General features: G+C 38.6%; 1 protein-coding gene across 17 annotated transcripts in view; it reads right to left on the reverse strand.

Annotated features, from left to right (window-relative positions):
• The window catches only part of PLCB4 (phospholipase C beta 4), a 434,528-nt gene that overhangs the window by 162,500 nt on the left and 253,135 nt on the right, over positions 1 to 18,893 (reverse strand). For 13 of the 17 annotated variants that reach the window (XM_060186551.1, XM_060186550.1, XM_060186547.1 and 10 more), the window contains one exon: positions 18,180 to 18,278. The exons of the other annotated variants lie outside the window; for them this stretch is intronic. In XM_060186551.1, the coding sequence (XP_060042534.1) occupies positions 18,180 to 18,263 (84 nt within the window). In that variant the 5' untranslated portion in view covers positions 18,264 to 18,278. The remainder of the gene's footprint in view (positions 1 to 18,179; positions 18,279 to 18,893) is intronic. 17 annotated transcript variants of the gene reach the window in all.

The raw sequence follows: 18,893 nt of genomic DNA on the forward strand, positions 1-18,893 counted from the left end.
TATCTTAATTATTATCCATAATGTCTCTGGAGGTATCATCACACACATTTTTCAGACAAGAAAATTGTGACTTTGTGCTTTAGTTATTATCTTCTACCCTCAATACCCACACACTCTTGATATCTAATTAAATTCTTCTACCTCTACTATCAAGTTTGGATCATGGTCATAGCTCTTCAACAACAGAGCCAAAATTGAAAATGACTTCTTGTAATTCCAAACCCATGCTCTTAACCAACTATGCAAACTTACAGCTTTTTAAGAAAGAGCACTGGAGCATCTATTTTAACCCCAAATTCCACTTAGTGCAGAAAACTTTTCTTTATTTGCCAACAATATCCTGGCAACTTGGCTTTGGTGAGCATCCAAAACTGGGTTCTTTTTTTGTAACTCACCAACATTAAGAGGATCATCTGTCCTTTTAGGTACTTGAGAGAAGAAAATCCATACAGAAGAGCAGTGGAGCTGCCAGCAAAACAGTCCTGAGGGAACACTTTGTGACAGAAAGGGGATGAGAGAAGTAGAGAGAAGGGGACTAGGGGATTAAATTTGGGTCTTCATGGAATAACATGTGTGCTCCACCAAGTATACCACTACCCACCCCTAGGAGGAAAGAATTTAAAATCGTATATTTCTCATTAATTTATTAGAATCAATGTTAAACATGAAAAATAGAATTACACCGATCAGAGTATTTTATGTTTATGTCCACTGTCAGAACATAATATAATTTTCATACAGTACATTTTAGCTAGCTTTTCACCCCATAATGTAGAGATTAATAAGTTATTCTTTCTTTCTTTCTTTCTTTCTTTCTTTCTTTCTTTCTTTCTTTCTTTCTTCCTTCCTTCCTTCCTTTCTTTCTCTTCTTTCAATATGTCAATATGTTGTATTTTGGGGCAATGTATCCTAGCTCCCACATTTATATATGGCAGCCACCTCAAATCATAATACAAGTAGCTGGAATTTTTTATATTAATTTATTTATTTTCCCTTTTGTTGCCCTTGTTGTTTTTTTTTATTGTTGTAGTAGTTATTATTGTTGTTATTGATGTCATCGTTGTTAGACAGGACAGAGAGAAATGGAGAGAGGAGGGGAAGACAGACAAGGGGAGAGAAAGATAGACACCTGCAGACCTGCTTCACTGCTTGTGAAGTGACTCCCCTGCAGGTGGGGAGCCGGGGGCTCAAACCAGAATCTTTATGCCGGTCCTTGCACTTCGCACTCTATGTGCTTAACCCGTAGCTGGAATTTTTGTATATTTTCTTTCATCAATGCATCAGTTTTGGTTAAAGGCAGCCTTAATCTTTATGTGTTGGATGATAGGCAACTTATAAACTACTTTAGGCTTCTCTTTCTTCATCAATATAGTGTGGAAAACGATCACAGTTGATGTTTACCAACACCTGGGAGTTTAAAAAGGTGATCAGCAGATGGGGTAGAATGCAGTGCTTGTACGAGTGAGGCCCCAGGTTCAATCAATCCCTGGCATGGCACCACAGAGCACAGTGGCACTCTAGTCTCTCTCTCCTAAAATAAATAAATGCATCTTAAAACAAAAACAAATATGCTTGAAAAAACATATTATCCATGGCATACAGAAGGACTGAAAAGTATAGCAGGTTCAACTCCTTTGGAAAAAGAAAAAAAAATCTTTTACTAAGTAGCTTCCCACTTGTACTATTTCTGCATGCCTGTTGAAGGGGGATTAGCTAGAAAGCACTTTTTTTCCATCTAAGGAATTCTAAAGAGGACTTGCCTTGCCTTTTGGCTCAGTGGATCTCAAACCTGAGAAATATCTTCAGAAGAACCACATACTCTTAAAAAAACACAATTCTCCAGAGTCTATCCCAGAGTTTCTGATTCAATATGCCTATGTTGGGCATGATAATGTACATTTCTAACAAGTTTTCAGATGATTCTATGGTTCCTGGCATGGGAGCATACTCAAAGAACCCTGCAAGCTTGCTAGTATAAAATCTTTCTGCTCAGTCTGTGTAAAGAAGGTGCTTAGCCATTGTAAGTCTTGAAATTGCAACCTATAAAATGAGGCTAAAAAGGCCTGCAGAAAAACAAGGATTCTCTTCCCCACTCCACTCCTTAAAACTTTGGTGTGTGGTAGTATGAGTAGATTATATCAAGTTCAGACATGAATAGAACAGGCCTGTTCATTTTTCTTCATTTGTATACAACAAAAAGTCACTTGTTAACTTTTTCAGGCAAACATGTGTATGTGAAGAAGTTATCCTGTTTTATCACCTCACCTCTGTGAGAATGGCATACATCAAAAAGGACAGCAGCAACAAATGCTGGAGAGGCTGTGGGGACAAAGGAACCCTTTTGCATTGCTGGTGGGGATGTAAATTGGTCCAACCTCTGTGGAGAGCAGTCTGGAGAACTCTCACATGGCTAGACATGGACCTTCCATATGATCGAGTAATTCCTCTCCTAGGGATATACCCCAAAGACTCCATGACACCCAACCAAAAAGATATGTGTACACCTATGTTCATAGCAGCACAATTTGTAATAGCTAAAACCTGGAAGCAACACAGGTACCCAACAACAGATGAGTGGCTGAGAAAGCTGTGGTATGTATACACAAAGGAATACTATGCAGCTATTAAGAACAATGAATCCATCTTCTCTGCCCCATCTTGGATGGAGCTAGAAGGAATTATGTTAAGTAAGCTAAGTCAGAAAGACAAAGATGAGTATGGGATGATCCCATTTATCAACAGCTTTCTGATCCTTTTTCCAGTCATGACATTATCTCCCCAGACAATAACTCGGATCCACCTGCATAGTAGATGTCAAGCTCAGGAAAAGAAAAAAAAAAGGGAGGAATCGGGTGGTAGTACAGTGGGTTAAAAGCAGGTGGTGCTAAGCGCAAGGTTTCTGGTTAAGATAGAGACATGCTGGGAGTATGGATCAACCTGCCAACTTCATGTTCAGTGAGGAAGCAATTACAGAAGCCAGACCTTTCACCTTCTGCACCCCACAACTACTTACGACTTGTATTAACCACAGTGATTTTGGAAAAGCACTACAAGTTCTATGAAGATTAAAGGACATGTTTGTACAGCCTTTACACAGGGACACTATTTCTAGAGCAACAAATAAACTTCCATGGTGTGAGATAAGAACTGAAAAAGCACTCTCTCAAAAACCACCCCAATCAGACAAAAAAATATTTCCTCGTAATTTCCAGAAAGAGAATACAATATGAAAACAGTTTAAAGAAATGCAGTTTGGCTGGGAGTCGGGCTGTAGTGCAGCGGGTTAAGCGCAGATGGTGCAAAGCGCAGGGACCCATGTAAAGATCCCAGTTTGAGTCCTGGCTCCCCACCTGCAGGGGAGTCCCTTCACAAGCAGTGAAGCAGGTCTGTAGGTGTCTTTCTCTCCCCCTCTCTGTCTTTCCCTGCTCTCTCCATTTCGCTCTGTCCTATCCAACAACGACAACAACAATAATAACTACAACAATAAAACAACAAGGGCAACAAAAGGGAATAAATAAATATTAAAAAAAAGAAATGCAATTTGGGATTAAGAGATGGCTTTTTTGTTTGATATGCCAATGGCCCAGGCTTGAGGCCTGAAACCACACAGCAGTATTATGGCAACAGAAAAAGCTCTCCTGGTATGGTGAATGAATGAAAAAAGTCAGTCTAGCCAGGTCCCATGAGATAGAGCATATGTTCACACGTATGCATAAACTAGGGCAAAATATATACCTGAAAGCAAAAGTACACAACAGTCTGCAGTGAGTACCCCCCCCCCCAACACTTCATCTGATTTTAGGTCCATGATTGTTCAACAATTTGTTTGGTTTTGTATGTCAACTCTCTTTTCAGCCACCAGGTTCCAGATGCCAGACTTCCCTGGACAGACAACCTCACCAATGTGTCCTGGAGCTCTGCTTCCCCAGAGCCCCACCCTACTAGGGAAAGAAAGAGGCAGGTTGGGAGTAAGGATCGACCAGTCACGCCCATGTTCAGCAGGGAAGCAATCACAGAAGCCAGACCTTTAACCTTCTGCATCCTACAATGACCTTGCGTCCATACTCCCAGAGGGATAAAGAATAGGAAAGCTATCAGGGGAGGGAATGCGATACAGAGATCTGGTGGTGGTAATTGTGTGGAGTTGTACCCCTCTTATCCTATGGTTTTGTTAATATCTCCCTTTTTAAATAAAGAAAAAAGTCAGTCAAGGAGGACAGAAATTGTGCGTATGAGAAGTTCCAGCTCCACATAAAGATAAAAAAGTGATTTGATAACTCAAGAAGGGACTTCAAAATGATTCATTAAAAATATGCTATTTCATTTGACTCTTCATTTGTTCACACTTGAATGAATTCTATTAATGTGTGTGGCCAGCTGGCATACGTTAGCAGAGAGAAGTAGGAAAGAGAACACAGCCAGATATCATTTGAGTTGTTTCACCATCAGTCTGAAGATCAGATCAGACAGGTTGTACTCTTCAGCTTCAAATATAAAATACAAGGATGTCCTGGCCATCATGTTCCTGCTTACCTGTAGTAACAGATATGACTTGATGGAGCTGATATTGAGAATTTTCTTATTTATATTTCAGATAGAAAAGAAATAATGAAGTTAGTACTGCTATTTGAACCACAGAATTTCAACTAAATTCATTAGCATAGGACAAAGCCTGTCTAAGAATTTAAGTTGCATCTCTCTCACTCTCGTTTTCTTTAATATATAATTATTGGATAGAGGCAGAGAGAAATTGAGAGAGGAAGGGGAAATAGAGAAGGCAAGAGACAGAGAGATACCTGCAGCCCTGCTTCATTTCACCACATGTGAAGCATTCCCCCGGCAGGTGGAGAAAATGGCCTTGAGCCAGATCTTTGCACACTGTAATGTGTGCACTTAACCAGGTGTGCCACTGCCTGGCCCTTTTTAAGTAGCAACTCAACTCACCCCCTTATGTTTTACTTTTGATTCATTTGCACAGGGCCTTCTTGATTTGTTTCGTTTCTATTGCTCCTTATAAATCTAATGCTAACTATAGATTTGTTTCTCTAGTTTCGTAGTGGACACATCTCACATTTCCCCATGATTAAGCTGTCCTTCCTGTGCCCTTGAATAGCATGAACCTCAAGTATTAGTTTTCCACAAGACTGACTCACATACTATTTCATGGGTGATATGATTCCAATCCTCCATGCAACAGAGTTTTCTTATACCTTTGTGAAAAAAATGAAGAAAATCAAGCCCAAAGAAATGTCACGGGGTCGGAGTCGGGCTTGGTGGTGGTGGGGGGGAGACAAAAAATGAGAAGAGCAAGTGAAAATAGATAAGTGAAAGTAGAGCAGCTTAGAAAAGAGAGATAGGAATTGTTTGTCACACAGGAAGAGCTGGCACAATTATAGTAGAAGGACAAGAAATGAAAAATGAATAAGTATATAATAATATATCTAGAAAGGAAAATGATGAGCTAAAAGCAATTACTTGAAAATGAAAGTATAATCATGACCATCAAGATGAATTTGTTATTCATTGCTGTGTGATATTTTGGTCTTCTAAGTAGGTGTTTGCAAATCAAACCCAGTGGTCAAATACAGTCTGTCCTCATTTTTTCAAAACCCAATTTTACTAGACTATAGTCTATTCATTCCTTTACATTCCTTTCTATGTTCTAATGCCTGCCTTTGTGCTCAAAGACAAAGCTGAGTCGATGTGTGATGAGTTTAGGTTTTGATATTGTATTGTATGGCTTGCAAAATGCAAACTATTTAATATTTAGTTCTTTATAGAAAAAGTACATTCATTGATCCCTATTCTAAACCCTTCCAGAGGCTGGGTGGTGGGCACCCTAGAGAGAGCACATGTTACCCTAGGCAAGCTCCAGTGCTCACCTGCAGGGGAAAAGCTCCTCCAGTGGTGAAGCAGTGCTGCAGATGTCTCTCCTCCTCATGCTCTATCTCCCTGTTCCCTTTCAGTTTTTTCCTCTCTACATTTCTTTTTTAAAAAAATATTTATTCATTCTCTTTCATTGCCCTAGTTGTTTCATTGTTGCAGTTATTATTGCTGTCATCATTGTTGGATAGGACAGAGAGAAATGGAGAGAGGAGGGGAAGACAGAGAGGGGGAGAGAAAGACAGACACCTGAAGACCAGCTTCACTGCCTGTGAAGCTACTTCCCTGCAGGTGGGGAGCCGGGGGCTCGAGTCGGATCCTTATGCTGGTCCTTGTGCTTCATGCCACTTGCGCTTAACCCGCTGTGTTTCCGCCTGACTCCCTCTTTCTACATTTATATAAAGCGGGGGGTGGGGGGGGGATGGCCACCAGGAGTCATGGATTCATAGGGCAGGCACTAAGCCCCAGAGATCACTGGTGGCAATAAAACAACAGCAACGACAATAGACCTTTCCAACAGGAGATGTTCAGTTACAAAAAATACCTCAAGTAACTGTAGTTGGTTGCAAAAGAAGACACCTTCTTTTAACCCTGTCTCTGCACCCCTTGCAAAATGACTTTGTAGCTTCCCAAATCAAGTGCTTCAGTGTACATCCTCAGTTCTGAGTCTACAAAGCTGCCAAAGCAACTCTCTAAAATGCCAGTCAGATCTTGTCAGTGCCTGTTCCAAGGATTCCCCTAGTCAACAGGAAGGAGCCAAAAATTCCATTCCTGCATCTAAACCCCCTAATTCTCATATCTGATGTGCATCAAAAGTCCTTTGGATGACTGGTTAGAACATATATTGTAGGATTCATTTCCAGAATTTTTGGTTCAGTCAGTTTACAGAATGGCGGCAGGGTTAGATAGCATAATGGTTATGTAAAGAGACTTTCATGCCTGAGGCTTCAAAGTCCCAGATTCCATCTTCTGCACCACCATAACCCAGAGCTGAGTAGTACTCTGGTAAACAAAACAAAACAGATAAAAACAGAATGGGTCTGAGAATCTGCATTTTAGTACGTTTTCAACTTGTGCTAACAATGTTGTTTGGGGACCACATTTTGAGAATTGTTGCTCTCCATGGCAAGGGTTCTACTTATTTCTCAAAATTTGGTCCTTTTTGTACAACTCACTCCAACAAGGATGCCAACAGTGGCCTGGGAGAAGGAAAATACATGCATTTGTTCATTTTCTTGGAGAGTTTAGTAAATTTTTCAATTCCCTTTTGCTCATTTTTTTTCCACCCACTCTTGCTTTTATTTAGAGGAAAGGGGATGTTAGACATAAAGAGAGGAGAGACACTACAGCACTACTCTAGGATCATTCACTCCCTTGGTGTTATTCATGGTGCTCCTGTGTGGTGTCAGGTTTCAAATTCAGGACTTTGGATATAATATGGCACTGTTCATGCAGTCCATATTTCCTTCCTTCCATTCTTCCTTCCTTCCCTCCCTCCTTCCTTCCCTTTCTTTTTATCATCATATAGACAGAGAGAAAAGGAGGAGGGGCAGGGAGCGAGACATCTGTAGTCTTTTTCTACTGCTTATGAAAACTCCCCCTGCAGGTGGGGACCAAGGGCTTGAACCCGGATCCTTGGGCATGGGAACATGTATACTTCATTGGGTGAGCTACCACCCAAGCACCTCCTCCTCACTCAGTGTATTTTTACATAACATTTATTATGTAAACTCATAGAAAGTATAATGATCAGAATCATTTATTTCAGTCAGAAGGCCAATATAAGTGTATGCATAAATATACCACTTCTCTAGTATTCTCAGTTCATATCAGAATGTGAATAGTTTCCTGTGCTGGAGATGCCAATTTAATTTTATATTTCCCACTCTCCTGTGTTTTCTATAGTCACTAGATTAGAAAATCCTCAAATTCATTTCAATACCCTACATCTCATTCCCCATATGTCTAACCAATAACTGCTGATGAAGTGCTTCAATTCCACCTGGGCCCTCCCAGGTAATTCACACAATTAATCTGCCATAACCCCTTTCCAGCCAGCATTCAAATCTTACTTGCTCCGGCAGAAGGCCCATAAAAATCTCTTCACTGGGACCAGGTGGTGGTGCATCTGGTTGAGCGCACAAGAACCCAGGTTCGAACCCCCGGTCCCCACCTGCAGAAGGAAAGCTTTGCAAGTGGTGAAGCAGGGCTGCAGGTGTCTCTCTTTCTCTCTCCCTTTCTATCTCCCCTACTCTCTTGATTTCTGACTGTCTCTATCCAATAAATAAAGATAATGAAAAAATTTTAAAATCTCTATTTGTTTATTTATTCCCTTTTGTTGTCCTTGTTGTTTTGTTATTATTGTAGTTATTGATGTCATTGTTGTTGGGTAGGACAGAGAGAATAGGGGAAGACAGAGGGGGGAGAGAAAGATAGACACCTGTAGACCTGCTTCAACGCTTATGAAGTGACTCCCTTGCAGGTAGGGAGCTGGGGGCTCGAACCAGGATCCTTATGCCATTCCTTCCGCTTTGTGCCACCTGCACTTAACTCGTTGCACTACCACCCGACTCCCCAAAATTTCTTTAAATAAGATTTATTTACTATGAGATGATAGAAGATAGAGAAGTTGGTAGAAAAGAGGGAAGTGAGGGGTCTGGGCAGTAGCACTGTGGGTTAAGCACACATGGAGCGAAGCAGAAGGACCAGAGTAAGGATCCCAGTTTGAGCCTCCGGTGCCCACCTGCAGGCGGGTCGCTTCACAAGCGGTGAAGTAGGTCTGCTGGTGTCTATCTTTCTCTCTCCCTCTCTGTCTCCCCCTCCTCTCTCAATATTTCTCTGTCCTATCCAACCGATAGCAATGACAACAATAAATATGGCAACAAGGACAACAAAAATGGGAAAAAAATGGCCTCCAGGAGCAGTGAATTTGTAGTGGAGGCACCAAGCCCCAATGATAACCCTAGAGGCAAAAAAAAGAAAAGAAAGAAAAGAAAAGGAAAGGAAAGGAAAGGAAAGGAAAGGAAAGGAAAGGAAAGGAAAGGAAAGGAAAGGAAAGGAAAGGAAAAGAAATGAGGGAGGTGAGACAGATGCATCAGATCATTGTAATTCTGGCATTAGGTGATAATGAGGATTGAAGCTGAGACCTTTGGGACCCTGGATATAATATACTCGGTGCTCTAGCGCACTGAGCTATTTCCTTACCACATCAAAATTCCTTTACTGCTTTAGGCATTCAGAGACAATACTTTGGTTTAGAAAGTAAAGCCATACATAGTATGGGCACTACCTACCTAATGAGCTTTAGTTCCTGCATCCCATCCCACTACCATCCTTCCCTCAGCCCTAGCTGAGCAAATAAGTCTCTCAACAGCATGCTATACCCCTGCCCTAACTGAAACCATGAACATTTCCATCATTTTAGCGATGCTGTCACTGGCTGAAAGACTCATCATTAAGACTCAGTTTTAAGGGTCCTCCTGATCAGAGTCTTATGGGTCAGTGCCCTTCTCTTGCTGTTCCTTTCAATCTTCTCACACAAGAAGTATAGTCAGCCACCTTCCTCATCATGATATGATCATGGGCAAAGCAAATGGATTTTTGTGGTAAGGCAATTGGGGTCACATAATGAAAGATTCAGTTTTAAACTGAGACATTTGGACCTAATTTGGTGAGTAATAAAGTGGCACGACACTTTTTTTTTGTTTTGTTTTGTTTCATTTAGGAACTTAGCTTGAAGAGAGTGGAACTCATGGTAATATAGACAATAAGCAAACTATATATCTACCAGGTACATGTAGTAACACATTACTTTGGCTAAAACTTCAGAAATTGTACTGCATTTATCACATTCCCTACTTTTTCTCTGCTCCTCCACTCCAAATTTATAATTGTTTTATATATGCAACTTTTGTACTTTAAGTAATAAAAACAATGGACCCCAAACATACATCAGCAGAAGACTTAATAAATAAAACCAGCCAGATATTTATGAATGTTTGTGCTCTCTTTCTTTCTCACTCTACCTCTATCTTACTCACAAAACAATAAATTTTAGGAGCTGGGCAGTGATTTGCAGGGTAGAGTGGACATGTTGCCATGCGCAAGGATACAAACTCAAGTCTCTGGTCCCCACTTGCAGGGGGAAGCTTCAGAAGCAGTGAAACAGTGCTACAGGTGTTTCTCTTTCTCTCCCCATCTCTATTTCCCTCTTCCATCTCAACTTATATCTCTATCAAATAAAAAATATAATAAGTTTTAATAATTGAGCCAGAGAGGTGACTTGGTAGTAAAATGTATATGTGAGATCTCTCTCAAGTCTTATCTCTGGTATTGCATTAGAAACTAAAATGAAAAATAAACAAGTCTCTACTTCATGTACTCTTAACTATCAACACTATCTTCCAGAGAAATACTAACTCACTGAATTTTCCTTTGTTTCTATGACTTCTTCTACTGATATCTCTCAGTACCCTTTCTTCATGTAGACATAATTAACTTTTCATTCTGTCTTCTCAATATTGAAATAGCTTTGTCTACATTTAGGTGGATTATGTGTTGAAAGACTAATAGATGTTATGATGATTATTATCAGTGTAACTAAGTATCCTTCAGTGTAAATAAAAGTAATGCATTGTAATTTCACTTTCTATTACAATTATTTCTATACAATTCTACTTTCTATTCTTTTATCCTTTAGGTGCAATTCTGTCTAAATTGCTGCAAATTTGGAAATAAGATGAAAAGATCTTTCAGTATTATACAAGAATGCTGCTTAAGGTTTACCCAAGAATGATTTATTTCTATAGAAGAGTGTATCGATTTTCAACTTGATATTTACTACTATCTAGAGCCCAGATTCTTTGAAATCAATGAGGTAAATTGCAATTATTTTATATTTGATAGAAGCACATGTGATGCGTGTCTGGCCAAAAAGATGAATGTAATGGTTACCATCTTAGTGCTACAAAGTAGTAACTAATTTCCTATCTAACTGATAAAACTTAAAGTTTCCTTCTCTGGAATAGTCTTTTCATTTCCAATGTCCCTTCCTCAAATACTCTTTAAATATATTTTATTATATATATTTTATATGATACATTTTAATTCTTTGCCATATATATATATATATATATAGAGAGAGAGAGAGAGACCAGAACACTGCCTACCTTTGGTTTAGGGTGGTGTTATGGCGTGAACCCTGGACTTTGGAGCCTCAGGCATGAAGGCCTTTTTGCATAACCATTATACTGTCTCCCCTGTGCTCTTTCTTAAAACTAGATAGTTACCTTGCTGGTGTCTCATTGAGGAGTTAAACAAGCCTTTTTGACAAAATACTTTTTGTTTTGCACTCCAAGGAATGAACCCAGGCCCTTGTATATATGCAATACCACTGCTGAGCAGTCTCCTCGAGTATTTTTGCATGGTGCTGTGAATGTTCTATGAAGTGAGTTATCACCCTTATACCTAAAATACTTTCTCTGAGAGTTGTTTTAATTTTTTTGAGTACTATATTTGAAAAAAACCTTTGTTTCATTGATGAACAGCCTGGGATGTATTGGTTGTCTGAGCTTCTCATACCTGGACTGCATGGACCCTTATATATTTTCAGATTCACCTTGGGAAGAGGCCAATTGTGAGTTGTTCCATTAGTCCTACTTTAGATTTCTATCATCCCTGTACTTTTATACTTCTCTGGGTCTAGCAACTGCAACAATTGCTTCTGTTTTCCTGGTGGCAGCTGTTAAGTATTAACTGCCTCAATTTATGTGTATATGTGGGGCCAGGTGTAGCAAAGTAAACAATAGAAAGGGCTGGTAAAAAGAAAAGGACCCAATCTGAAAAGACTGCCACATATGCAAATAAAGTCCCATGAGTGAGAAAAAAGGGATTGTGGGAAAAGCTAGGATTTGGGATGTAGGGAGAACTGGTGCCGTGGTGGCTGAGATGAATCATCTACAATACATTTTATTCTCTGCTCCAGCTGCCACTAAGGAGCAAAGGCCAATGAAAATTTTAAATGCCAATTAAGCAAACTGAGAATTCTCTCTTTGTGTTGGGAAAACTGTGTTATGAAATCTGGTTGTAGTTTGAGCTGTCTAGAACTATGCAGTACAACAAGATGGCCAGCCACAAGCCGCAAGATACTATTTAATAAAAACCACACAAAAAATACAACTGAAATTCATATGAATAATGCATAAAAATTTAAACAAAGTACACATATCAATTCCTAACCCCAGTGGCTACTTTCTTCTTCTTCTTCTTCTCCTTCTTCTCCTTCTTCTCCTTCTCCTTCTTCTCCTTCTTCTCCTTCTTCTCCTTCTCCTTCTCCTTCTTCTTCTTCTTCTTCTTCTTCTTCTTTTTTCCAGGAGGATTATTGCTGAAGCTTGGTGTCTGCATGATATTACTGCTTTTGGTAGCCTTTTTCTTTCTTCTTTTACTTTATTTATTTATTTATTTTTTGTCTCAAGGTTATTGCCCTGCACCACAAAACACGAATTCACTGCTCCTGGAGGCTATTTTTTTCCCCTTTTGTTGCCCTTGTTGTTGTGATTTTTTTGAATGTGTTTTATTCTTGTGGTTATTATTATTGTTGTTATTGATGTCATTGTTGTTGGATAGGACAGAGAGAAATCGAGAGAGGAGGGGAAGACAGAGGTGGGGAGAGAAAGCCAGACACCTGCAGACCTGTTTCACCACTTGTGAAGCGAACCCCTGTAAGTGGGGATCTGGGGGCTCCAACCGGGATCCTTACACCGGTCCTTGCGCTTTGCGCCGTGAGTGCTTAACCTGCTGCGCTACCACCCGACTCCCCCCTTTCTTCTTTTTCTTATAGAGACAGAGAGAAATGGTGGGGGAGACACCTACAACACAGCTCCCAACCTCTCCCCACAGATGCAGACTGGGAATTGAACCCGGTCTAAGTGCATATAAAGTGTGGGCTCTACCAGGTGTGTTAACACCAGGCCCCCACTTCCTTTGCTTTAGATGTAAAATAGATACACTTGGTCATGAACTTCACAGATACAGACTGATCCTAGCTAGGTTCTGTTATTGAACACTTTGAAGGAAGGCAGTATTCTTCTCCAGGATAACACACTTAAATTTTTGTTGGTTTCAGCATATACAATGCCCTTCAAGGTTATATAAAGGAGCAGGAAAGTCTCCTGGGAGCCTAGATGGTAAAGTCTGAAGTGGTAAAAGAGTCAAACTGAGAATGAGAATGGAATAGAATTTCAATTTTTTTTCATTGCTTTAAGAGAGAGAATTTATTCATTTATTTATTTTTACATTAGAGAATAGATGTATAGAAAAGACAAAAAGATAAACTGGAAAAAGGCACAGGGACATTAAGAGAGCAATAAAAAGTGAACTAAAGAACATACAACTTGGTAAGATAGTGTGGTACTAGAAAAAGACAATGAGAGACACCCATTGATCTGGGCAGGCTAATGAAATATATTTAGCATCATCAATGTCATATATTTTTAAGAGTGTTCTTGTGTGTGTGTGTGTGTGTGTGTGTGTGTGTGTGTGTGTGTGCTGTTATTCTCCCCTGCCACAACTACATCTTTTGTAAAAGTTCATTTCACACAGCATTTTTGCTCCTTGAATGAGATAGCATGGGCTTAGAAGAAGAAAAAGAAACAAACTAAAGCAGAGGACAGTCACAAGAAAGCATTAAAGAGATGAGTGATCACCGAGACAGGGCAAGCACTTAGAAATTCTAGACAAGACTGAGAAGGGGTGGGAGGGGGTAAAGGGCGCTGGCCAGGCATTGGGGCTCTCAGTCCTTTAGTGTGGGTATCAAAGGACTGTCAGAAGACTGTTTGACTTAGTGACAGTCTGGACTGCAGATATTCTATTTCTGTTCACTCAGCTATTAAGAATGATGAATTCACCTTCTTCACCTCAACTTGAATGGAGCTTGATGGAGTCATGTAAAGTGAGATAAGCCAAAGAGAGAAGAATGAATATAGCATGATCTCACTCATGGACAGAAGTTGAGAAATAAGAACAGAAAGGTGAAATACAAAGTATAACTTGCACTGGGTTTGGGGTATTGCACCAAAATAAAGGAGTCTGGGGGGCAGGGGGCATGCACACTGGGTTAAGTGTACATCTTGTCAAGTGCAAGGGTTTGATTTCAAGTCCCTGCTGTCCACCTACAGATGGTCCACTTCACAAGTGGTGAAGCAGGTCTGCATGTGTCTATCTTTCTCTGTCCCTCTCTCTGTCTCCCCATCCTCTCTAAATTTTTGTCCTATCTAGTAAAATGGAGGGGAAAAAATGGCTGCCAGGAGATTCATAGTGCCTGTACCCCAGCAATTGGAGACAAAAATAAAAATACATAAAAAAGAGAGGCTTTTTAAAAGAAAATTTAGAAATTTTATACATGTACCAACAACTGTATCTACTATAAGCAATTAGTCCCCCCATAAGAGAAAATGAAAAAAGGAAAATATTTACCTATTTATATATTTGTATGTACAAATTATTGCATTTACTATTGACTGTAAAATATTAATCCCCCAATAAAGAAATTAAAAATAAATGTTTATTTTAGTAATATTTCTTTTTAAAAAGATTTGGTTCTGTGCGGTGAGAGAGGTCAGAGCACTAATGCTGATGCAAGTAGAGTCAAGGATTGTATCAAGAGCTTCACATGCAAGTCCTGCACTCTAATCTGCTGAACCACTTCCTTACAGGCAGAGAAATCTTTATTTAATTTTTTTTTTTGCATCCAGGGTTATTGCTGGGACTCAGTGCCTACACTACGAATCCACTGACCCTGGAGGCTATTTTTCCCATTTTGTTGCCCTTGTTGTGGTTGTTATTGTTATCGCTGTTGTTGTTGGATAGGACAGAGAGAAATAGAGAGAGGAGGGGAAGACAGAGAGGAGGAGAGAAAGATAGACATTTGCACACCTGCTTCACTGCTTGCGAAGTGATCCTCCTACAGGTGGGGAGCTGGGGGCTCGAACCAGGATCCTTGCGCTGGTCCTTGTGCTTCACACCATGTGCACTGAAAACCACTGCACTACTGCCCAGCCCCTAGGAATCTTTATTTTAAAGACTTAGTAAAAGTCTTCACTTAGGACACAAAACCTTTTTTTATATTTAAGTAATTTTAATTCAAATTAGGAAAAAAAAGCAATTTGGAAATGGCATGCAGCTAACCATCTTGAGGCTGCAATGTTATGCAGTGTATGAAAATTTGGCTGCCTCAAAATTTGGCTGCTTTCAGTAATGCAGAAATAATATAATAATGTTAAGTGTGGCTGCTTGCACTATATTCTACAATTCAGCTTATGTTTCCATTGAACATTTTGGTATAAAGAAACCTTACTTATATATTTTTTCTTTAACCCTGGTAGTAGGGGTCACTCAGTGGTACACCAGATTGTGCACACATAGTACTATGTGCAACAACCTTGGTTCAAGCTCTGCCCCATACCTGCAAGGGGAAACTTCACAAACAGTGAATTAATAAGGCAGGTGTCTCTCTTCCGCTCTCTCTCTTGCTTCCTTCTAAATAACTTTGTGTATCTATAAAAAAAAGAGAGTAAAGAAAATAAAAAGAAGGGAGTTGTGCGGTAGCACAGCGGGTTAAGCGCAGGTGGCACAAAGTGCAATGACCGGCATAAGGATCCCGGTTCAAGCCCCCCTGGCTCTCCACCCTTAGGGGAGTCATTTCACTAGCGGTGAAGCAGGTCTGCAGGTGTCTATCTTTCTGTCTTCCCCTCCTCTCTCAATTTCTCTCTGTCCTATCCAACAACAACATCATTCATAAGTACAACAATAAAACAACAAGGGCAACAAAAGGGAATAAATAATAAATAAAAAATAAAAAAGAAGAAAAGAAAAAGAAAAAGAAAAAAAAACATGCCCCCAGGAGTGATGAATTTGTTCTGGTACCTGATGGCAATAACAAAAACAAAATAACAAAACAAACAAACCCTGGTAAAAAATGTCACTTAGCAAGTTGAAAGCTTATTTAGATTGTCTAATACTTGTCAAAACTTTTATTTTTCTCTCTTTTTGTATCTGCCAGGGATTCATCGCTCTGGTCCTACTTTTTCAAGTAGAAAGGGAGAAGGCAGAAAGGAAAGACACTAGAGCAAAGGAACTTCCTCAAATGAGGTGGGGTCCAGGCAAAAGCAGGTACACTGTCAGAAGAGCTATTTTGAGGGAATATATCTATATCTATATCTATCTATATCTATATCTATATCTATATCTATATCTATATCTATATCTATATCTATATCTATATCTATATCTATATCTATATCATCTATAGATATATTCCCTTTAAGAACTGGTACAAAAGTAAATGCTTTTAGAGGCCCAGGAAGTCAGTATTTCCTAAATATGAGTGCAGTGAGTAATAAAGAAAATATGAGAAATAGAAATGGTACAAATGATAATGAAGTTGCCAGAGCCCCAGCAATTAACACTGAAGGCCCCCCCCCCCAAAAAAAAAGTTTGCTCTCATCTTACAAAAGGAGCCCAAAGAAGCATTTTAAACAGAGGAAAACAGGTTATGGTTTTTATTTTTATAAGACCACTCTGTAATCAAAACTATGAAAAATAAAAAGTGATAGAAAAAAATAAGAAGGAAAATGAATTAGAATTAACAGTGGTTACTTCTAGGTGTACAGATATTATTTTCTGTTTATTCTTATAGAATTTTCCTGGGAAGTATCAATAGAAAAAGATTTAGTCAGAAGAATTTTTCTACGAAGTAATAAAGATCTAGTCAAATAGTGGAAAGCAGGAAAGGAAGAAATATTGTAAGGGAGGAAGACTGTAATTGGCATCTCCACATTTCAAGGAAGGAGAATTTATTAGAATAAAATATTATAATCCAGCTGCCTGAAGTACAGGAAATCTGACATTTTTTAAATCAAGCTAAATCAGCCTCTGAACCTGAATAATAGAAAGTTGAGCTGCATATCCTGGCTGAATAATAACAGAACATCTGCTTATCACCATACGACTTGATAAGTAGGCTGACAACATGGTGGAACACAGGGAACTATATAATAGGGGAGAAAGTCAAACCAGGAAGGTTGTATCTGGACATAGAACTTCACCCACTGTGGCATAAATTTATAAATACATTAGCCTGACAAAAATTATATTTATAAATTTATGCTGTACCACCATCTTCATATGGTACCAAGGTCTTACTTGATTTTAAATCAATAAATCCTTTTTCTCTAACACTAATATTGTGTTACTCTATAAATGATGGTGACTGGATTAACTGAGATTCTTGTAAAGGTTTTTATATTTTGTAGGTGCTAGTTCAAAACTGTTAATCATTTATTTCAATGTAGGGAATAATGACCATATTCAGGTGCTTCCTTTACCCTTTTCAATTTTGTTTACTTATAAAGCAATTATGTATGAGTCCTGGGATAACTATCATATACAACTTAAACAAAATCAGTCATGACATACCACAGACATCATGAAAAGGTTGACAATTTGAGAAATTTCTGGGAAAGCCACAACAGTCAGTTACCACATTTGTTCTACTAATTTTGCAAGGAGTAGATTCTGATTGTAATTGAGAGACAAAGACAGAGTTTTACACTTTAATTTGCCTTAGAGGAAGCACAGTTTCATCAACTTATCTCCCCAAGTCATCTCAAATTCAAATACAGTCTAAGAAAAACAATACCTTTTTAATGCTAATGAATTTTCAATTCCACTACCTAAACGTCTTGAACACAATGGCAGTCTTGCTGTCTGGAAAATTCTGAGCCCTTGGCCCCTTCTAAGGACACCACAGATATGTATGTAGGCAAAATTTTGGTTAGACTGTGTAAGTGACAGAGGCAAAGGAAATAACTAGCCAGAATCTAACCACTATTTCACTTATAACAAAAAGTTCTATGTAGAAATCTTGCCAAAAGCATTGCACTAAGAAAAACTACTATATGAAACTCATTTGTAAAATGAGGACAATATCAGCAATGACCTTATGAAATTTTGTGAGGCATTAAACAAATAATTCAGATATAGAGCTTAGGAGGCTTTCTGGCACACAATAAGCACCCAGTACTTTAAAGTCTCAATGTTACGACTGTATTTGGCATATGGGAAGTCCTAAGTAAACTACAGCACCATTATCATCATTATATCTTCTAACTTATCTCTTTCCAATTATTCCAACTAATAGATCACAAAGTCACTCTTAATTATGCCAAAGGTTATTTAATATTATAATCAAAATGAAATTATTAGGATGCTTTAGAGAAAGATAAATAATACATCCTTACCTCTTCATATCTATCAAAAACTGCTCCTTCTTGCAAAAAGGAAGGAACTTCTTTCTGCCAGTTAAATTCATAAGGCTTGGCCATGACTATATTCTACACCTAGAAATGAGAAAAGAGTTTCTTATTAGCAGAAGATTCCTAAAAACAAGTGCATATAAAAATTAATCACTCTATATTTTTGTGCTTGTCAAAGATTTTTTTGAAGTCATGAAATAAGTCCATAAATTTTCTAAATTTATTCATTTGACCCTGTCTTCCCTTTCCTTTGTGTCTGAGTTTAGAAAAACTGTTATCTATTGAGATCACTATCTAGCACTCCTAAAACTAATACATGTCATTTATATTTCAAATAACTAAGGTAAGGGATATCTGTGTGTAAAAAAAATGTACAGAATTTTCCAGAAAATAATAAACGGAAAGTATAACTTCCCAATGACAGCTTAAAAAATAGAACAAAAAATTTAAGCTCCTTTAGAAAAGAAGAAAATAAATAAAAGGAAAGGAGAGGGAAAAGAAACAGAAATGTATTACAGATACAAAATGACAACACACTATTAACCATTATTAAAATGAGTTTGCTAAGTTTATACTTAGAAAAGACAGAGATTTTCAAATTAGGTAACATTGTAATTACATACTACAAATAATTGTAAAGACTACAGAAAGTTTGAAACTAAAGGGATATAAAAAGAATACGATAGGTGGCTATTTGAG

This window comes from Erinaceus europaeus, chromosome 1 (genome assembly GCF_950295315.1).
Source record: "Erinaceus europaeus chromosome 1, mEriEur2.1, whole genome shotgun sequence".
Classification (NCBI taxonomy): Eukaryota; Metazoa; Chordata; class Mammalia; order Eulipotyphla; family Erinaceidae; genus Erinaceus; species Erinaceus europaeus.